At 39.0% G+C, this 19,150-nt stretch overlaps 2 protein-coding genes across 3 annotated transcripts in view; both read right to left on the reverse strand.

Annotated features, from left to right (window-relative positions):
• Nucleotides 1–8,237, reverse strand: part of LOC124123915 (N-acetylgalactosaminyltransferase 7-like) — a 34,238-nt gene extending 26,001 nt beyond the window's left edge. The window contains exons 1-2 of one of the 2 annotated variants that reach the window (XM_046487136.2): nucleotides 8,162–8,237; nucleotides 875–1,103 (exon numbers count right to left, since the gene is read on the reverse strand). In XM_046487136.2, the coding sequence (XP_046343092.1) occupies nucleotides 875–1,018 (144 nt within the window). In that variant the 5' untranslated portion in view covers nucleotides 1,019–1,103; nucleotides 8,162–8,237. Of the gene's footprint in view, nucleotides 1–874; nucleotides 1,104–7,653; nucleotides 7,705–8,161 lie in introns of those variants that run through there. The other variant, XM_046487121.2, reaches the window with a different exon arrangement.
• A 6,326-nt stretch (nucleotides 8,238–14,563) lies between these two features.
• Nucleotides 14,564–19,150, reverse strand: part of LOC124124051 (adhesion G protein-coupled receptor B1-like) — a 30,669-nt gene continuing 26,082 nt past the window's right edge. Inside the window, exons 5-8 of the mRNA XM_048402990.1 lie at nucleotides 18,178–18,357; nucleotides 15,935–16,120; nucleotides 14,890–15,083; nucleotides 14,564–14,743 (exon numbers count right to left, since the gene is read on the reverse strand). Of these exons, the coding sequence (XP_048258947.1) occupies nucleotides 14,690–14,743; nucleotides 14,890–15,083; nucleotides 15,935–16,120; nucleotides 18,178–18,357 (614 nt within the window). The 3' untranslated portion in view covers nucleotides 14,564–14,689. The remainder of the gene's footprint in view (nucleotides 14,744–14,889; nucleotides 15,084–15,934; nucleotides 16,121–18,177; nucleotides 18,358–19,150) is intronic.

Consider the following 19,150-nt stretch of genomic DNA (forward strand, 5'->3'; position numbering starts at 1 on the left):
GAATGTCACCATGTTCTAGGAGCTAGCTTGTCTACTGGAGGTGATCCTGTGGCCATTGTTTCACCATGTTCTAGGATCTAGCTTGTCTACTGGACTAGGACATCACAGGGCTGCCTTAAAGATGAAAGAGTAATGTGACCCTGTGGTCAGTGTGTCACCATGTTCAAGGAGTTAGAATGCCGAGTGGAATGCAGACATCTACAGGCTAGTTCAATAGTTCAATCACACAAAGTTTTACCTCCTACGTAAACAATTTTTGGAATGTTGTATTCCGAAATTAAATGTAGAACTTTTTTTACTGTGACTGCCTGCTACAACCAAGAAGAGAAAATGGTTGCAGTTTCAACTAGAAAATAAAGATTAAATGAGAGTGTTAGAAATTGGCACTGCCAAACTTCCCAAAAGCTAAGGACTAGGGTATCAAGGCTTAGTAGAAATTTGCCATTTTTAAGGGTGTTGCTATATGTTCTCATTATAAGGACAAGTGGACTAAACATTTTAGTTTCTGAAATGATCATGATGATAAATTTACATCCAGTAAGACGTACATATTTCTGAGTCCAAGCCAACATGGCTAATGTCTATCCTTCCTTATGGGATGACAGCTTCAGATGACACCCAGGGCTAGTACAAATTACTGCAGGCTACTACAAATTTCCAAACTGCCCCATTGTTTTAATGTTACAAGGGCACTCTATCCTTACCCAGGCTTGTAAAGATTCTGCGTTTGGTTCTAACCCTGTGACACACCAAATCTTTCTCAGATAACTGTGACAAGACAACAACAACGTTTTTACACGTTTACTAAACATGCTTACCAAATACTGGTCATCTCATGGTTTTCACCATGACCAAATCGAAGTCAAACACTCACCATTTCATGCACAAACTTGTCCTGTCTCCTGGCCACACCCTTGTTATCATCAAACAGGTGGAAGAGGTAAGGCCCCACCAGTAGCAGGGCGGTGACAGCCAGCCCCAGCTTCAGGAGCAGCTTCCTCCGACAGTACACCCTCATTGGGAAACTCTTGTCTTCACCCGCAGCAGCAGCAGCCGGATCTCCACTACCAAACTGGTGCGAAGAGACTCCTCTTCTATTTGCCCTGAAAATAATATTGTTTCCATGGTTATAAGAACCAATACTGACCACCAGATCACATTAGCATGATTAATGACCTCTTACAAGTAGTCACATCTTAAGGCAAGCATGGGTTGCTGAAGACCTATTCTAACCCAGATCTTCACACGTCACTTTAACATTGTCCAACACATGATTTTATGTGTTCACAAGGTGTATACATACCTATGCCACGTGTACAAACAACTGTCTGTGTCATGTATCATGGCTATATCAATGTATATGGTCGTGGCAGTTTTACTTCACTGAACTAACAAAGCCAACTAGGAAAATAATCCAGGAAGCGGACTTGTAAATTTGTGACAGTTACCATGGTTACAAAGGCCAAAGAAAACAGGAATGCAACTCTACCATACATTTACCATACAAACACATCAATATTTATTGCAATAATCGGGGCATAATTGACATGGTCGGCTAGCATGGCACATACAGAATTTGATGCTATATCAACAACAGCAAACAATCATCAGTAATCATAATAATCATAAACAAAATATCAATAACATTGACTAACCATGACACAATGAAAATAATTTCTTTAAAAATAGCATACTTAAGTGACATGTTTAGCATGATTGCTGTCATAATTACCATATGATCAAGAGGAGAGCTTTTGAAACTAAACTGTTGCTGTAACTAAAATTGTGAAGAACTCACCATATTCACAGCACCGTTGTACTGTACAGTACCCAAGCATAAACACTCAAACACTGTTGTGTCAAAGATGAAGGGACCTACCTAAATAACTCTAGTTGTCCGAGGTATTAGACACAACCGAAAATCATAATAAAGAAGGAATTCACAGGGACCAAGCTTCTTGTTCGAGATAACTGTAAGTTCAACACATCAAAGTTTGACACAATAGTGTTTGACTGTATATTATATGAAATACCTTATAGATGTATATGTTGCGTTCACTTACAGCTAGCAACAGCATATTTAAGAGCCCAGCTGAGTGATTCAATTTAAAAAGTGTTAGAAACTATATAACTATAAGGTTAGCACCCTTCTCTTTATGAAGATAAAAAACCATGAAGAAAGGACCCAAACGTTTGTGTTACCTTAGTCACCAAGGTCACTGCTGCTGATTAGTTAATGATAAACACGATAGTGAGTGAGTGAGTGAGTTGGGTTCAACGCCGCTTTTAACATTATTCCAGTTATATCACGGTATGTCAGCTTAATCATGTTAACATGGGAGGCAAGCCTGTAGTGATGCAGGTCTCAGACATTTACCACTTTAGTGAAACCGACGAGCACAGGTATGGTGCTGACAAACCTATAGAAACATAATCAGGTCGAACCAGGATTCAAACCCACAATCATGTTTCTGGCATGTCCAAGGGATGCAACAGCGAATCGCAGCACCTTAGACAACCGGGCCACCCTTGCGCCCGATAGACATGATAACATCCATAATACTGCTTACAGAATAATCATAACAATCACTAAACGTGTAGCATGAGAAGCCCTCAGTCCCATGTACTCCACAAATCATGATACATACTGATGTAAATTTCAAGTGTTCAAAACTAAACCAAGAGTCAAGAGTGGTCAGGGTTCCTTCTCAAGAATATGACACTGACAACCACAGCGTTAAAAAGTTTGGATTTCAAATACCACGGAAGCAAACTGGAGGATCCCCTCTAATTTCGAACACTGATGTCTATACATGAAGTGAAGGGCACTGTGCATACTCAGTACATTCACTGACATATTGATCATATTCATAGTAAGCCTGTTGACACGAAGGGTTTGACAGACACAGCTCAAGGGCAAGACTGGTAGTTATGTACACCGCCATCCTAAAACATGTGCACACATTGTGTGTATTCTGAATATCTAATGCACACAAGACACAACCCAACAGCTCAATAACACATCACAATGTAAGCATAGACCTCATTAGCAGTGTTCGAAATTAAGTATGGCTCCTTGTTAAAGAGTTAAAGATTTAGGGGGTCGTGAAATTCAAATACCATTTGAGAAGACCCCAAGCACTCCAGCACCCAACATAATTTTGAACACTACATCATAAGCACCAAGGTAACCATGGTAACAACACGGACAATCAACAGGTGCCTGAAAGTGTTCACATTTATAAATGCTTTATCAGATTATGTCTGGTAGAACATGGCAAACTTATAATATTACTGATACAAGAACAATATTGGTCAGATGTATTTGTTTTTCCACTTGAATTAGCATGCTTAGCCTCAGCACAAACCCAAGGCCGGGCTGGTGTTCTATATTGTATCATGCAATACCATGCTTACAAAGGTTTTAACACAATGCCAAAGCTTGCTTGTTTGCCGTTTAACGCTGCACTCAGCAATATTCATGATGGCCATCTGTAAATAATTGAGTCTGGACCAGACAATCCAGTGATTGACATCATGAGCATCAATCTATGCATTTGGGATACGGTGACATGCATCAACCAAGTCAGCGAGCCTTACCGCCCGATCTTGTTTGTTGCCTTTTATGACCAGCATAGTTGCCTTTCACAGCAAGCATTGGTTGCTGAAGACGTATTCTATAGCCGGATTTTCACGGGTTCAATGCCAATTGGAAGATTTGCAATATTCCAGCTATATGATTGCGGTCTGTAAATAATCTGGACATGACAATCCAGTGATTGATGTCATAAGTATATAATCAACGCAACTGGGATATGATGACATGCATCAACCAAGTCTGCGAGACTGATCACCCAATCCCGTTCGTCACCTCTTACTACAAGCATAGTCGCCTGTTAGTGTTAGTGTTAGGGTAAGCATGCGTTGCTGGAAACCTATTCTACCCCAGATCTTCACGGGTTCATAATGATATGATTAATACTGTCAACTACTCAACTTTTAATCAGACATCTACTGAAATCAGAGTCTTAAATAAGTTGTTTACCAGGATATTTACTGACTATCATCCAATACACCGGTACGTGATATCTCAGATTCCTTAACATGCTAAAGGTTGTGTTAAATTTGGTTATGACATGCCCAATCAAAACGTGGTAAAATCATGACAAAGTCCTAATGCCATTGAGAAAATGATTTATGTCTCCAGCAAAATCATTGTCCGTTCAACATGTTCTACTTAGGGGTGAAACGATACAGCAAGGTCACAATACAATATGTATCACGACACTTAGGTCACCATACGGAACCTATTGCGATATGAATATTTACGTCAAATCGCGTGTAAACCTCTCAACTATTAACATTGAAAAATATTTCAGAGCAGGTTCAGAAGAAAAAGCTAGTTGTAGTCTCCTGTTCATTGTGGCTACTTTGCGATATTTGACTGACAAAAACGCTTATTGTCATTAAACAAGTAAGTAATTATTTTAGCAAGTGTATCGTCTTGTATTGATACAGAAATATAACTTATAGTGTATGGTATCGTAGCATGTAAACTCACGATGCACCGGAACATCGATGTATCGTTTCACCCTTATGCTACACCAGACCATAATGCAGGTAGTGTTGTGACAATGGTAGTGTTACCCAGCCACACCCTGCGGCCACACGGAACGAGATAATGTAGAAAAGGTCTGGCTTTAGTTGAGTTTCAGTACATATTGCCTGAGGGAAGAATGTATGCCATTTATCTCTGATGATACTGTTTCCAGCCTTCAACTACTAGTATGATCATGTTTATTTACAACTGGTCCTTGGAACATGTGGAACACAGTGATGTGACTACACACTTTCAGCTCTGGTCACAGACGCAGGCAATAATGATTGATTGGGTGTTGTTTAACACCACATTCAGCAATATTTCTGATGTGTAAATAATGGAGTATGAACAAGCCATGATAGTGACTACTGACTAATGCCAGGAACATGATCGGTCCATGCAATTTTGGGTATGAGCATGCAGCAACATGATCAACCTTCTCAGCAAGCTTGACCACCCGATCATGTTAGTCACCTCTTACGATGAACATCACTTCAGACCAAGATCACGGGGTGCAGGCAATAACGAGTAGATGAGTTATGGCCATTTTCATTTACATGCCCGATTGCCATTTCACAAAATACGTAACATTAATCATGTTAATAAAATCAAAATCTTTGGTTAAAATGGTAAATGTTAAGAAATGAGACCTTTTGAATCTTTCCAGTGGACATTGTGAACACGAAACTCGAACCCAGAAAATGCTTTTTAAACTAATTAAATAAGTCATTATCATGATTACTGTCATCATTACCCAATTTTCTTAACAACACTTTGCCTAAATAAGTGTATCATTCAGCAAATTACAGTTTTCGTCATGAAGAGGGTGTCAAAGCTGTCGTGTTCACGAGTTCACTTTATCCAATGTCAGAAACCCTTTTAAACAGATGACCTTATTAAAAAAATGAAAAATTTGATAGCCACCTTTTGACAATAATTGCATGTTGAGGAATAATAGTGAAAAAGTTTACCGATACACACACACAGACAGTGTCACCACGGTTAAGACATAGAACAACAATAGACATGATAGAGAGCATGGAAGAAAAGAAATATGCTTAGTAATCATTAATAGTGTAGATGTGTGTCTCTATTGGTCTTAACAATCACTTATTTTGTGCAGATCATTCCAACATTCCAACGTCAGAAACAGGTTCTCAACCATGTTGATTGTCATGATACCAATCAGATCATGAAGATATTAACTATAATCATGATAATTACATACTTCAGTGTGAAAGACTGAATTTTCCTAAGTCGAGAAAAGTGATATTTTCATTGCTGTGAAAATAACACATGGCCGGAACTATTGTCGTACAAGAGTTACCTCCCCGCAAGTTGTCTCCCCTTATCATGTTTATCTATGAGTCTAGCCCGGACACATACTGGTGACTTCCTTTTTACATTCTACATTGACAAGGCAAAATAATTATAGATGGTCTTTTATGGAATTAATGTCACTTCTTGTCATTTGTTATTCTCTTGAAAATGTTTTGTTATAAACTGTAAATTTCTCATTTAACTTGTCAATTCAGACTGTTTGTTTCGCAAAACGCCATTTTTATTACTTGACCAGTGTGTACTCTTTCGCTTCGAACAGCAGTCTAAAAGATTTCACACAAAAAAAAATGAAAATAGTTTTTGTGTATAATCAAATCCCAATGTATGATAACGAATTTGAGACCCTAAATATATTTTGTTACTTTTGTTTATATTTATTAAGATTTTGCAAAGCCAGAACTACTTTTTAAGTTGCAATAAAAAGGGGTAGTGAAATGTCCCTGCGTGTCAGGTAGGGAGAACTTATGTTTCAAGGTTTTACATTTGTAATTAAATAATTTCATTTCCCGGAAGAGAACTACACAAAAAGTATACAATAAATATGATATTCCATGTGTCTTGTGAAATATCATCATGATCATGTTTCTTAATCATCATGTTTCCCTCGTCATTTAATGAGAGAAACATGATACTTCAGGGACACATGAAATATCCTCTATTTATTGTCTTTGACAGAGAAATACATGCTTACCACTGTTTATTTGGTCTTTGAAAAAATATTGAAAAAATATCAAATACAAATCATCACGTATGTTTATTTCCACTCTTAATAAAGAGAATAGAAATGAGAGGGTGCTTGACTGCAACATGTGGGAGAGCAACTGAATATCATCTTTTGATGATGAAGGAGGATGTGGAGATGACAACTACATCCTTACCCAGGGATAAAATTAACATTTCCTGTCTGCTAGTCAGAGACAAGTAAAATGCTGTGTTGACTACCACTTTTAACTCCTTTGCAAACAGGTGAAATAGCAATTATTGCCTAACTTTGTAATACCTCATCAATTTGCTAACAGGGTTAACCTCTTTGGTCAGGTAGAAAAGGCTTCCAACCTCAGATCAATACGCTTGAGGTTTGAATCCCATCTCAGGCATTTTATATATTATTGCTGAATACTGAATCAGCTGCTTGTCTACAAATTAGACCGCTTTATACTTTTTCATAGGTATATTCATTCAACATGTTTAAGGACAGTGCAAATTATCAAAAAGATTTAGGCTTATTAGATAGCATATAAAAGAGGTGTTATGATAAGCATGTTAAGAAAACAGAAAAGTGAATTTCAAAGTAAACACAGGTGCAGTTAATGGTACAATATGTTCATGATTATGACATATAAGGTTGGTGCCAAACATGTTTGAGTCTGCTGGCACAAACTTATTCTTCAGCATTATTTTAGTTGACTTTTATGGAAACAAACATGCTAGCTAGTGTTCTTAGTATAGTAATCTTACTATATCATAGTTTGAACCACTGCAAAATCTGGCACACATTTTAGTAGACTCAGACATTGTCAGACTTCAGAATAGTTGTGAAAATTGCAGATTGCAAATGTTTACAGATTTCTAAGAGGAAATACTATGGACATAAATGATGCAGTTATAATTTTAGCATTCAAATATACAAACTACGATGCACACTACACATACAAATGATTACTAACCATATTAATTTTTCAACATTCAGCTAAGAAAAGCAAAGAAAATACCTTTTCATAGTCTAAATATGACAACCATTAATTGTTCATCAGCTTGAATTCCTGCAGAGAAATGTACACGCCTGTTGGCAAGGGTTTGTTGTAGCACGCAATGGACAATAATATACGACCCGCACCGGGACAGTGAAAGGGAATGTTCGTCTGTGTCAGCTAGCATATTACAGATAGCATCAGCTCAGTTAGCACAATAGGTGTTTCGTTACCAGGTGTAGCTATTGATTTTCCTCGCGATGACATGAACAGACGTGCTTTTCCAGAATTCCTACATATTAACAGTTCTTCCCGTTATCTATTGTCTTGTCGTCCCTCGATGATCGCTGTCTTATCTCCAAGTGACAAGTGTCATTTTACCATTTGCTTATGAGAGACTACGCATGGAATCGTCTGTTTTGGTATATTGAGCTACGTCAGTGTAAATTATCAACGCATAGCACATGCTTTATTTGCACAGAATCATATTTCGTTGCATTACAGTGTTATTGCTCGTAAAAGTTCTTACCGTACGATGTGGCGAATTTGGCCGGAAAAGCAGTGCGCCCTCTCTAATTTAGGTGACAGTTGCGAGTTATCTTCCCTTGATGAGGCCCACAAAGAACCTCTCACAGTCTCTAAATTGATTTTAATGTTTCTCCCAAATTTAACCAGGAAACAACGACTGTGTTAAGTCCTGGCTCATAACTACACAGTTGTGTCCCATATGTATAAGAAGATATCGATTTCAAATAATTATTGTAATAGCCATGGTACAGATTGTACAGTGGAACTACTGAGCGCTGTCGACTCAGGCTGAGATATGATCTTTTTCCCATGTTGGGCCCAAGTTCGGGGCTGTGATTTTATTATCTTTACGTGAAAAATAAATTATAGATTTTATTGCTACTATTATTTACGTATCGACATTGTCTCATGTGTATAGTGTTACTGATTAAGCGACTCCAATCAAAAAGATTGAGTTAGCAGACAAAGTGGTGTCTGAATGACTGCTGTCAAATTTACTAGGATTTTCCCGAGCCCATTTGTTACAGAGAGAAATGGGGGTGCGGCTCTTGAGATCGGTCTTAGGTGTGTAGCATATTTTGCCCCACCCCCATTTTATGTAACATTTTTTTTGGTGAAAACTCAACTTCGAATTGTAACACCAAACATTTTCGTGTCTTCTGCAGCTAGATAGAGCTATTTTTTTCATAAGGGAATTTTTTAAAGGGCTGCCGGTAAAGGGACCACATGGTTGATCGCCGCTCAGGAGGAATCGGCTATGATATATTTCTGTGTGCTATATTTATGAGTGAAAGATGCATGATGCATAATAAATTTTTGGGTGCTATATGACTGAAAGAAGACTAACTTGTTTCGTATGGACGGTAATATAATATATGTCCATTAAAGCCTTTAAAATTTAAATTATTTAGATGTATCATAAGTAACACATACATGTAGTCGGACGCACTTTTATGCAGCATGAAGTGAGCACAGAGACGCTGCAGAACACGCAGGAAAGTATGGTTTTACGTTCGCTTCATCGGGCACCTTTCATCATTCCCCACAGCGTAACATATTGTGTTTGTATGTTAAGAACGGGAATGTATGACAACTCAATTATTGTCCAAAATAATGACAAATTTTTTAATAAACGTTCAGCTAAATATCACGAGCGTATTACGACCAACTGGTCCCTTTAAATTATAAGATGTATTTATGTATCTTATGCTTTTATCGATTCAGCAAGGTTATACCTTTGAGCACACAGTAACTTCCTTATAATTATTGTTTTATGGTAAAAAGAAAACACTCAACAATGTCAGCACACGTTTTCTCACTTAAACAGATTTCTCAAATTCTTATCATTCCATTCTTTGACAAGGCACTAAACCGTCAGTTTTAAAGCTATTCAGTTAATCTTTTTCATTTTAGAGGGATGTTGTAGATTATGAATCCTCTCTTAATTCAATACCGACCACGTGGTCCCTTTACCACTAGCCTTCCCCATATGCAGATGTCATTGTGGTGCTCGATTCTCATTGTGAATGTAACGTGAATTGGTTACCTCCGGTGCAACAAAGAAGTGCACTTAACAGATACTTTATGTTCATTCACCAACCATGCTATATAGAACTGCACCACCTCAACCTCATGTCATCTTTGCCCTTGCTATGTAGAATTGCACTTAACCATCACCTAATGTCCTCTTTGCCCTTGCTGTATAGAATTGCACTTAACCATCACCTTATGTCCTCTTTGCCCTTGCTGTATAGAATTGCACTTAACCATCACCTAATGTCCTCTTTGCCCTTGCTATGTAGAATTGCACTTAACCATCACCTAATGTCCTCTTTGCCCTTGCTGTATAGAATTGCACTTAACCATCACCTTATGTCCTATTTGCCCTTGCTGTATAGAATTGCACTTAACCATCACCTTATGTCCTATTTGCCCTTGCTGTATAGAATTGCACTTAACCATCACCTTATGTCCTATTTGCCCTTGCTGTATAGAATTGCACTTAACCATCACCTTATGTCCTATTTGCCCTTGCTGTATAGAATTGCACTTAACCATCACCTTATGTCCTATTTGCCCTTGCTGTATAGAATTGCACTTAACCATCACCTTATGTCCTATTTGCCCTTGCTGTATAGAATTGCACTTAATCATCACCTTATGTCCTATTTGCCCTTGCTGTATAGAATTGCACTTAACCACCACCTTATGTCCTCTTTGCCCTTGCTGTATAGATTGCTGGCTTCACCTGATTTGTGACCTGTGCGCCGTTCACAGGACCACGTGCCACAACTCTTAGTTATTCATCGTTTCATCAGTTTGTATTCATAATTGTGTCCTATTTGTTTAATTTTATTTTTTATGTATTTTCTTCATGTACACCAAATGTTGTTCCCCAGCCATGGAAGGTGGAAATGGTGCCGTGCTCAAGGGTGGGGCACATCAACCGTCTTACCCTGCCGTCCTCGCCCAGTAGGAAAACACACAAGCCTCTTCGTATGTCCGTCGTGAATCATGTGAGTATCCTTGATGTATCCACATAAAACGTTTCATTGTTCGGCTACACTTACTATAAAATATCAGCATAGCGTGAAGACAAAAATAACTGAGGCATGCATTAACAAAAGCATGCGTTAATGAATCAAGAAATCATGAACTAAAGAAAAAGAAATTAAAAGACACATTAATCATTCAGTTATTTAATACACGAATCTGCAGCCGAGTAAAGGAACCTATGGATTAGATAATGTGCGTCAAGGAATGAGTGTGAATTCGCGAACAGATGACTTAGTTTGATAATACAAAGTCATAGATATAACTCTGAATTGGTTTTGATAGAATTATGTCCGTATGGCGGAGGGATGGAGGGATGGATGAGTACAAGGAATATTTCTCGACTCGGGAACCAACACTTAGACAACAGACACATGACGTGAACGTCACTGACAAGTAAGACCCGAGGGAGAGGCTGGGTTGTAAGATTTTCAAATGGTTCTTGGAACATGACCGTCTGAAACACTTTCCTCTCCCCACTACAAACAAAGCGTGGGGTCATGTACGTGGTCATGCAAGTTTTAATTCCAAAATTTAAATGTGATGTTAAAGCTTAGTTTACACACATTTTGAATAATAGTATTATTATGTAATCTGTATGACGTATATATATGACTGGTCAGTGAGCGGGCAGTTATTTTCCACGTAACCCGCTAAGAAGTCAATAGGAGCACATCGCAGGTAACCTGCATATCTCGAATAAGTATCGTTGAGTTGAAATGAACTGATGTTTATCCGATTGCATTTGGGAAAAGGGAAGTAACTCGGTTCGTTTTCGTCGACTGCTAGCCGTCAAAGCGTTTTACTTAGTGAAACTGCGGACATATATTCCGGGTCTGTATGAATGATGTCGGTGAATAAATTCGTTGTCAACCGATCCTTCGGGGCATATGAGGTGTGATGTACCCTGTATGTGAGCCGATGTTTACTATATGATGGAAAGGATGTCTACATGCCAATCGTTGTGTTGCACATCAAGAAACGATAAGAGCCATTACTTCGGGAAGGGGACATGCTTATAACTTGTGTCTGTGGAGGCGAGAGAAGGAATATTTTCATGTCAGTGTATCCCCAGCAAATCCAACTCACAATCCACCAATCTAATTACTATCCTGCCAAGCTAATCTAATATATCATATTGTAGGTGTTCAGGTACAATACGGGAGAATTCTGTCTTGTTTTCGATTGATTTCTCAGCAGGCTACATGAAATTTGTACCCGCCTGTCAGCGGGCAACATGGAACATATTTGCCCGCTCCTAAACCAATCAGGAGCTAGTAGACCAGTGAAGATCCGGGCTAGAATAGGTCTTCAGCAGCCCATGCTTGCCGTTAGAGGTGACGAACGGGATCGGGTGTTCAGGCTCTCTGACTACGTTGATGCATGTCATCGTTTCCCAATTGCGTAGATCAATGCTCATGATATCTATCACTTGATTGTCTGGTCCAGACTTGATATTAATTTTTACAGACCGCCGTCAAAAAGCTGGAATATTGCTGAGTGCTGTGTTAAACAACAAACAAACATACAATGCAAGCTAGTATCTTATTGTAAGGTAAGATAAAAGGGTTTCAACAAAGAGTGTTCAGTACGTTTATGTGTCATATTGTATGATGAAAGAGGTGTCTTTTGAAGACGAAATGTTTTTTTATTGTCTTTTCCTTGCTACAGAAATAGCCGTTTGATAGTTTCTTAATTGGAATATCAATGTAATGTAAACTATATGCATTATTTAAGTGAGAATATCACTGCTGTGATATATGTAATTGTTTGACAGAATGTCATTGTAGACAAAGCTGATTTCTGTTTTCAATGATTAGTTCCCTGTTTGTAGTCTTGCTGTGTAACGAACCATATAATATTTCTAGTCCTGAATATCGTCCCTGGGGCGAGCAAGAAACCGGATATATTTTCCCGGATCATGTTTCTAGGTTTGACAGCACCGCACCCGTGCTCGTGAGTTTCACCAATTGAGTTTTGTAACCCTGCGCGCGTGTATGTTTATAAATATACTGTGCCTATCCAACAAGCTAGTTTTGTAACAGAGATCCACGAGGAACAGACGGACACTATTCAGGGTCATCATTCTGCACACAAGAAGTTTTCTTGTTCCTTTTGGTTTTCTGACACAACGTCAAAGAAGACATTTTCACGTTTCACGTAGACCACACTTCAGCCCCTGTGGACAGATACTCACATACGAGTTTAAGCTCAATCGATCAAGCAGGTCTGGAATATGCATCGACAATGTTGATCGTTTACCAAAATTACAGAGGAAAATGATGATTTTGTAGGAGAGCTTAATGAAGCTCTAAATAACTTAACATTATTTTATATAGTCGATCTGTCTACTGTCTGAGTGACTGCTTCATTTCATAGACAAACATGAGATACTTTGACAGAATTATATATTATTCAAAATACATATCATACACTTTATAAAGCATCATGGTATTCATTCCCTGACGTCTGATTACAGTTGAGATGTTCTGTGTGTAAAGAAAGCTCTGTTGGGGGAGTCCAAAGTTTATAACACGACTTGTATACATCTCTAAATGTCAGGAATGGTTGACTTGAGATGAAATATGTCCACGTGATGTTGCTGTCGTCTCTTGTGCCTGCTTTCCCTCGGATGTCGACCAGACCAGAAAGCGCCAGCCCCGGAAACACAAAACGGAAAAGTTGATACCAGGAGCAAATGTTTGAAAGATACGGTTCACCTGATACGGTTCACCTGATACGTTTCACCTGATACGGTTCATCTGATACGTTTCACCTAAACTACCTATAGAACGCATCACAACAAAACATTCTGGACGCATTAGATTTAATTCCGGAAAAAATGCCGATGAGTTTCCTTTAAATCATATTTCATTTGTGCCAGAGTAAATGTCGATCATATGTTGATTGTACTGTTTTGCAGTTGCTTGACTTGTTCACAAGTTGACGTAAGCATCTATGTTTAAAGATTATAATGTACTTACCAATTGGAAGATACTAGGATGCCAGGTTGTGTTGTTTAATTAAAAGCATATGTACAATTTGCAAATCAAGCACAGGTTAGTGAGATAGAAAATGAAGCATTTCAAAGAAGAATAGGAATATCCATGTTCATTCATACACCACAACAACCACTCACACCTTTCTCACTGTCCACCTTGGTTTTCAATAGGAAGGCATACGAACGTATGAACAATAGGCGAAACGTATGAAGCAGATAATACATTGTAAAAATGAAATGAAACATTGACGAGAGCTGTACTGTTACTGTATCACCATCGTAGGACATTATGTACATGCTTAGCTGTCTTACATTCTCCACTGGGACATTTAAGTCCTTATTTTATACTGATGAAGTTTAGTGTTGCTTTATGTCTTGGAGTATAGTGAGTTTTCTATATTTATAAATATTTATACCTGACGAGGGTTCCGGTGTACAAGCGACTTGACCCGTTTCAAATGATAAACCTTGGCAAAGTGCTCCTCCATACTGTGGTACTGGGTTGGTGCAGGTCCTTGACCGTGTCCTGACTGTTGTGGCATTAATTCCGCATGTTGCAGAGCAGGGAACCAGGGACCACGCACTCCAGGCAGCATAGCCTCCATAAACTAAATAAGCAACAAGCAGAAAAACGTTAGAATCATAATGATATTTTAGGGCTCTCTTGTGGTTTCTCTCACAATGAAACTAGTTATGTTAAGTCTTTAAAATGAATTTAGAAGTGATGCACATAAGGAAGAGAATTCATGGATGTCAACTTCTTTATTGTGAGGAACAATACGTATCGGAGTATATACGTACTCCTTCTTTGTTATTGGAGTAGAAGGTGTACTTGTTAGATACCTGGGCATTCACACAAGAAACAGTTCTGCCTGAGCGTTTCAGTCAAATTTCCGGAACAGTCCCGTCCGCCATTCGTGGGAGGTGTACATGTTCTCGTCCTACTTCTGGTCTTTGTTGCTGATGCTCCACACGTCACTGAACATGGAGGATTGCTCCAAGAACTCCAAGTAGAGACAACTCCATCAACTGAAAAAAGAATATCCTCATTATTTCTCGTCTGAGACAAACGTTTTGCATTTATTTTAATCATGCGATCGAATGAGTCACTTAAAACAAAGTAGTTTTTCCCCCAACATGGATATAGCTGCAAGTGTTTTTTTATCTAATCGTACCTGGACATGAGTTAAGACCACAAGTGAAAGAGCTTCTTTCAAAAGAGGGACCTGAACAGGGTGCTCCTCCATGATTTTTTGCACTGGGTTGGTGCAGGACCTTGACCGTGTCCGGACTGTTGTGGCATTAATTCCGCATGTTGCAGAGCAGGGAAACGGGGACCACTCACTCCAGGCAGCATAGCCTCCATCAACTGAAATAAGTAACACACAGGACATGTTTAAAATATTCCTCATTTTAGGGTTTCTTCTGGAGGTTCACTTTTGAAATTATGTGCACCTAGTTTATACAGTCTTTTAGTGGACTTTTTTGTGTTTTCTCCAACTGTTTGTTACGACATTCCAGCGCTACTTTCTTCCCCTTTATCTGATGCTTGCTGCATATTAGATATGCTGAGTTATACACACGGGATGATGTGGAAATTACTGGACAACCAATCACTCCACACTTTCTTGGTTCATTGTCAAATGTTTCATTTGACTGTTCAGGCGATGCTCTTGACTTTTAAATGTTGAACGAACGAAGCTACATTTTGCCATTTACACAAATATCCATGATATTCGTCTTTTTAAATTTGAATCTGAAGTCTTGTTTTGTATTTTTAATACTATAGACCCGTGAAGATCCAGGCAAGAATAGGTCTTTAACAACCCATGTTTGTCGGAAGAGGTGACTAACGGATCGGGTGGTCACGCTCGCTGACTTGGTTGATGCATGTCATCGATCCCAATTGCGTGGATCGATGCTCATGTTGTCAATAACTGGATTGTCTGGTCTAGACTCGATTACTTACAGACCGCCGTCATATAGCTTGAATATTGCTGAGTGCGGCGGTAAAAAACAAACAAATAAAACCAAAATAATACTATATTAGTACCGTCTTATATTCTTTTAATCTTGAATACGACGTTTTACGACGTTTCACCTCAACTCCGGACTAGTACAAGCTGCCACACAGAACACAGACAGATAGACAGACAAACACACAGACACAGACACGTGCGTGCAAGTTGCTATATTTCTGCTCATAACAATGTAATGTACCTGGACAGTCATTTAGGCCACAGTAAACTTGAAAAGCTTCATTTAAATTCCCTGTACATTCCTTCCCACCATACTGGGGAGGCGTGCATGTCCTCGTCTTGACTCTCATCTTTGTTGCCGATGCTCCACATGACACAGAGCATGGAGGATTGGTCCAAGCGGTCCATATTGACAAAACTCCATCAACTGTGAAAGAGATGGTGACACTTATTAATATGAAACCTAACGGTAATAAATTTGCTTTCAATATATAATATATACTTAGCTACATTATAACTGTTTAGAAGTCAAATGAATGAAAATGTGAAAATAAAGTGAAGTGACAGGTTTTCCATTACAATTGTTGACTTCATCTGTTTTTATTATATACCGAACCAAAAAAGCAACGTCCGATTTTTAAAATGACTTAACTGAACTATATTTCTTTTTTTTTGTCTGCAATAACATAGTTGATAGATAAGACAAGCGTGTTCGGGTATTAAACCTGCACAGTTCATTGAGCATTATCAAACGCTACAACCAAAATCCTAAAAACATGCAAAAATCACGTGCGTCGCACAAGTAACAGTTCGTGTAGGTGACTAGTTATCATTGACGGCAGTTGTTAGAACACACGAGAAAATACCGTAAACACATTCTTTCCCCACGATAACCTTTAAAACAAATGCCAAGAATCCCCAATGATGTTCGTGACAGAGCCATCGGAATGTTGCACGCAGGAATGCGTACTGCAGAGGTTGAATTACTACAAGTTGGTGCGTATGTGAGGTCAGTACAACATCCGAGGAAGCGTTACAATGCAACTGGAGTAACCACCGATCGTCCGAGAAGTGGACAACACCAGCTCAAGCTGCTATATTTGACGTCACATTTACGCAATCGTTTCCTCCCAGCAACTGCACAGACAACCCAAGGAACTCATAGCAACAGAATCTGTGCTCAAATTGTTCGCAATCGGCTGCGACAGCATGGTCTTAGAGCCAGGAAGCCATACGTTGGGGCTGTTCTCACCCAACGACGTCAACGTTGAGAGTTGGCTCGTGCACATCTGCGTTGGACTCCACGTGAATGGCAGGGCGTGCACCTTCCGTTTTTCACTCTCCAAAGGTGACGGTCAACTTCGGGTGTACAGACGGAGGTATGAACTTTATGCTGACGCATGTGTTGCTGAGAGAGTTTTGGACGAGCTGGATCTGTAATTATTTGGGCTGTAATTGCATACGGTCATCGCACAGCTCTTGTTCCTGCACGTGGAAATCGAAATGCGATGCTCTACAGGGACGAGATTCTTGCTCAGCATGTTGTCCCTCAACGCCAACGCCAACATGACGTTTCAGCATGACAATGCCACAAGTCACACTGCACGCATCACACAGGACTACCTGCAGGCTAACCAGGTGGATGTTATGCCTTGGCCAACCAAAAGTCCGGGCATCCAAGTGAACTTTTGTGGGACTCTTTGTCAGACGTGTAAGACGACGTGTAAGAATTGAATAACATTCCACAACAAGACGCCAATGAGATGCAGGCGGTGGCCACACACGGTTATGAAAATGTGACTTTCAGTTGTGATACCACTTCAACACTAACGTCAGCCATATCGTTCTACTGATGTTTCAGTGACTGATTTTTGTTGATATCAACTCTTAATGCAGTGCACGTTATGGGCCATTATATTATAGTTTACATCATCATGACAACGAAATATAACTTTGATTAAGAAAGGTTCGACGTTTCCTTTTTTGTTCAGTGTATATTCGTCCGCATGGTCATGATTAGAAAATTTGTATGATGCCTTCAAATTATAATTATTTGTAAATCCATACTGTGGGCATGCGTTAACATCATGAGTGAAAAGGCTTGTTTAAAAAGATGGTCCTGTATATGATCTTCCTCCATGATTGGGTACTGGGTTCGTGCAGGATCTAAACCTGGTCCTGACTGATGTGACATTAGCTCCGCATGTTGCTACATAATCATGTATTTTAATTCTCATTGTAAAAAGGGGTCATCTAAACACACCGCTTGTAAATACGACATAGACAATACCCCGAGTCTTCTTTTTGTTTAAACATCTGCACATAAGTTATACTTACTCTTCATTTCCTAACGACCTAATCCCCACTGTGTTGCCGTCCTTGAAAATTTATCAATGCATCAGTCCAGAAACAGAGAACGTTTCTATTACTTCTACGTTTTATGTTTGAGTGCACTAGTAGCTTGAGTGCATAAAACTTTTGTACCTGGACAGCCATTTAAGCCACAGCTTTGCGCTTCAGTTAAGGGTGAAGGACAGCTGTTGCCACCATATCGGGGAGGTGTACATGTTCTCGTCCTACTTCTAATCTTCGTTGCTGATGCGCCACAGGTCACAGAACAAATGGGGTCATTCCAAACACTCCAAGTGGAAACAACACCATCAACTGAAGAGACAATGATTTCCTATTTCTTTTGCAATAATTAAGTCAACATATGCATTTCAAATCTTTCTAGGCGTATTACAATTAGACATATTTGCAATTGTGACCGTTACATACACATGTAAAATGTGACATACACATCTATCAAACCATTTACATTTAATCTTACATCCTGAACACTTGTTATCGGTTTTGACTGACACGATTTGGGTGCAATTCATTTACGAGTGACATGTGATCCTTGTTACGTTTAATCTATTATTTACTATAGTTGAACTGCATTAGTTAAGGATAAACAGGACAACGCCGCTCAAAGGCTTAGTTAGTACAGTAAAATGTGGCATTTGCAAGGTATTAAACTGATGATTAAATTGCTGTTGTAGAGATTGGAAATATTCGGCAATGAAAGTCATCACTTCGAATGTAGTGAAAGTTTTAAAGCAGAGTTAGTCCGATTCTTGTAAGGAAAGAAAGAAGTCATCAATGTGTGGACATTCATGTGTAGCATTAACGAAGAGAGAACTAACAACATTCTATTCAAACACTCTAAACTCTGCGATTAATAATAGTTCAGAAAGTTTATCACTTTCATGATTCACTGATAATCCTCACACTTCGATAATGTGGACACCTCGACTATTGCATGGGGACCCACTCACTTTGTACTATGTGTGGATTGAGAATTGAGTGAATTGAGAAACAAAATAAGATGCAACAGGTGACATAACAGAATCTAGACATAAGAAATCACAGATACTGATGCACTTCAACAAAGGAAGACAGCAGAGGTGAGTCC

Source organism: Haliotis rufescens, unplaced genomic scaffold (genome assembly GCF_023055435.1).
Source record: "Haliotis rufescens isolate VD_foot unplaced genomic scaffold, xgHalRufe1.0.p SCAF_3, whole genome shotgun sequence".
Classification (NCBI taxonomy): domain Eukaryota; kingdom Metazoa; phylum Mollusca; class Gastropoda; order Lepetellida; family Haliotidae; genus Haliotis; species Haliotis rufescens.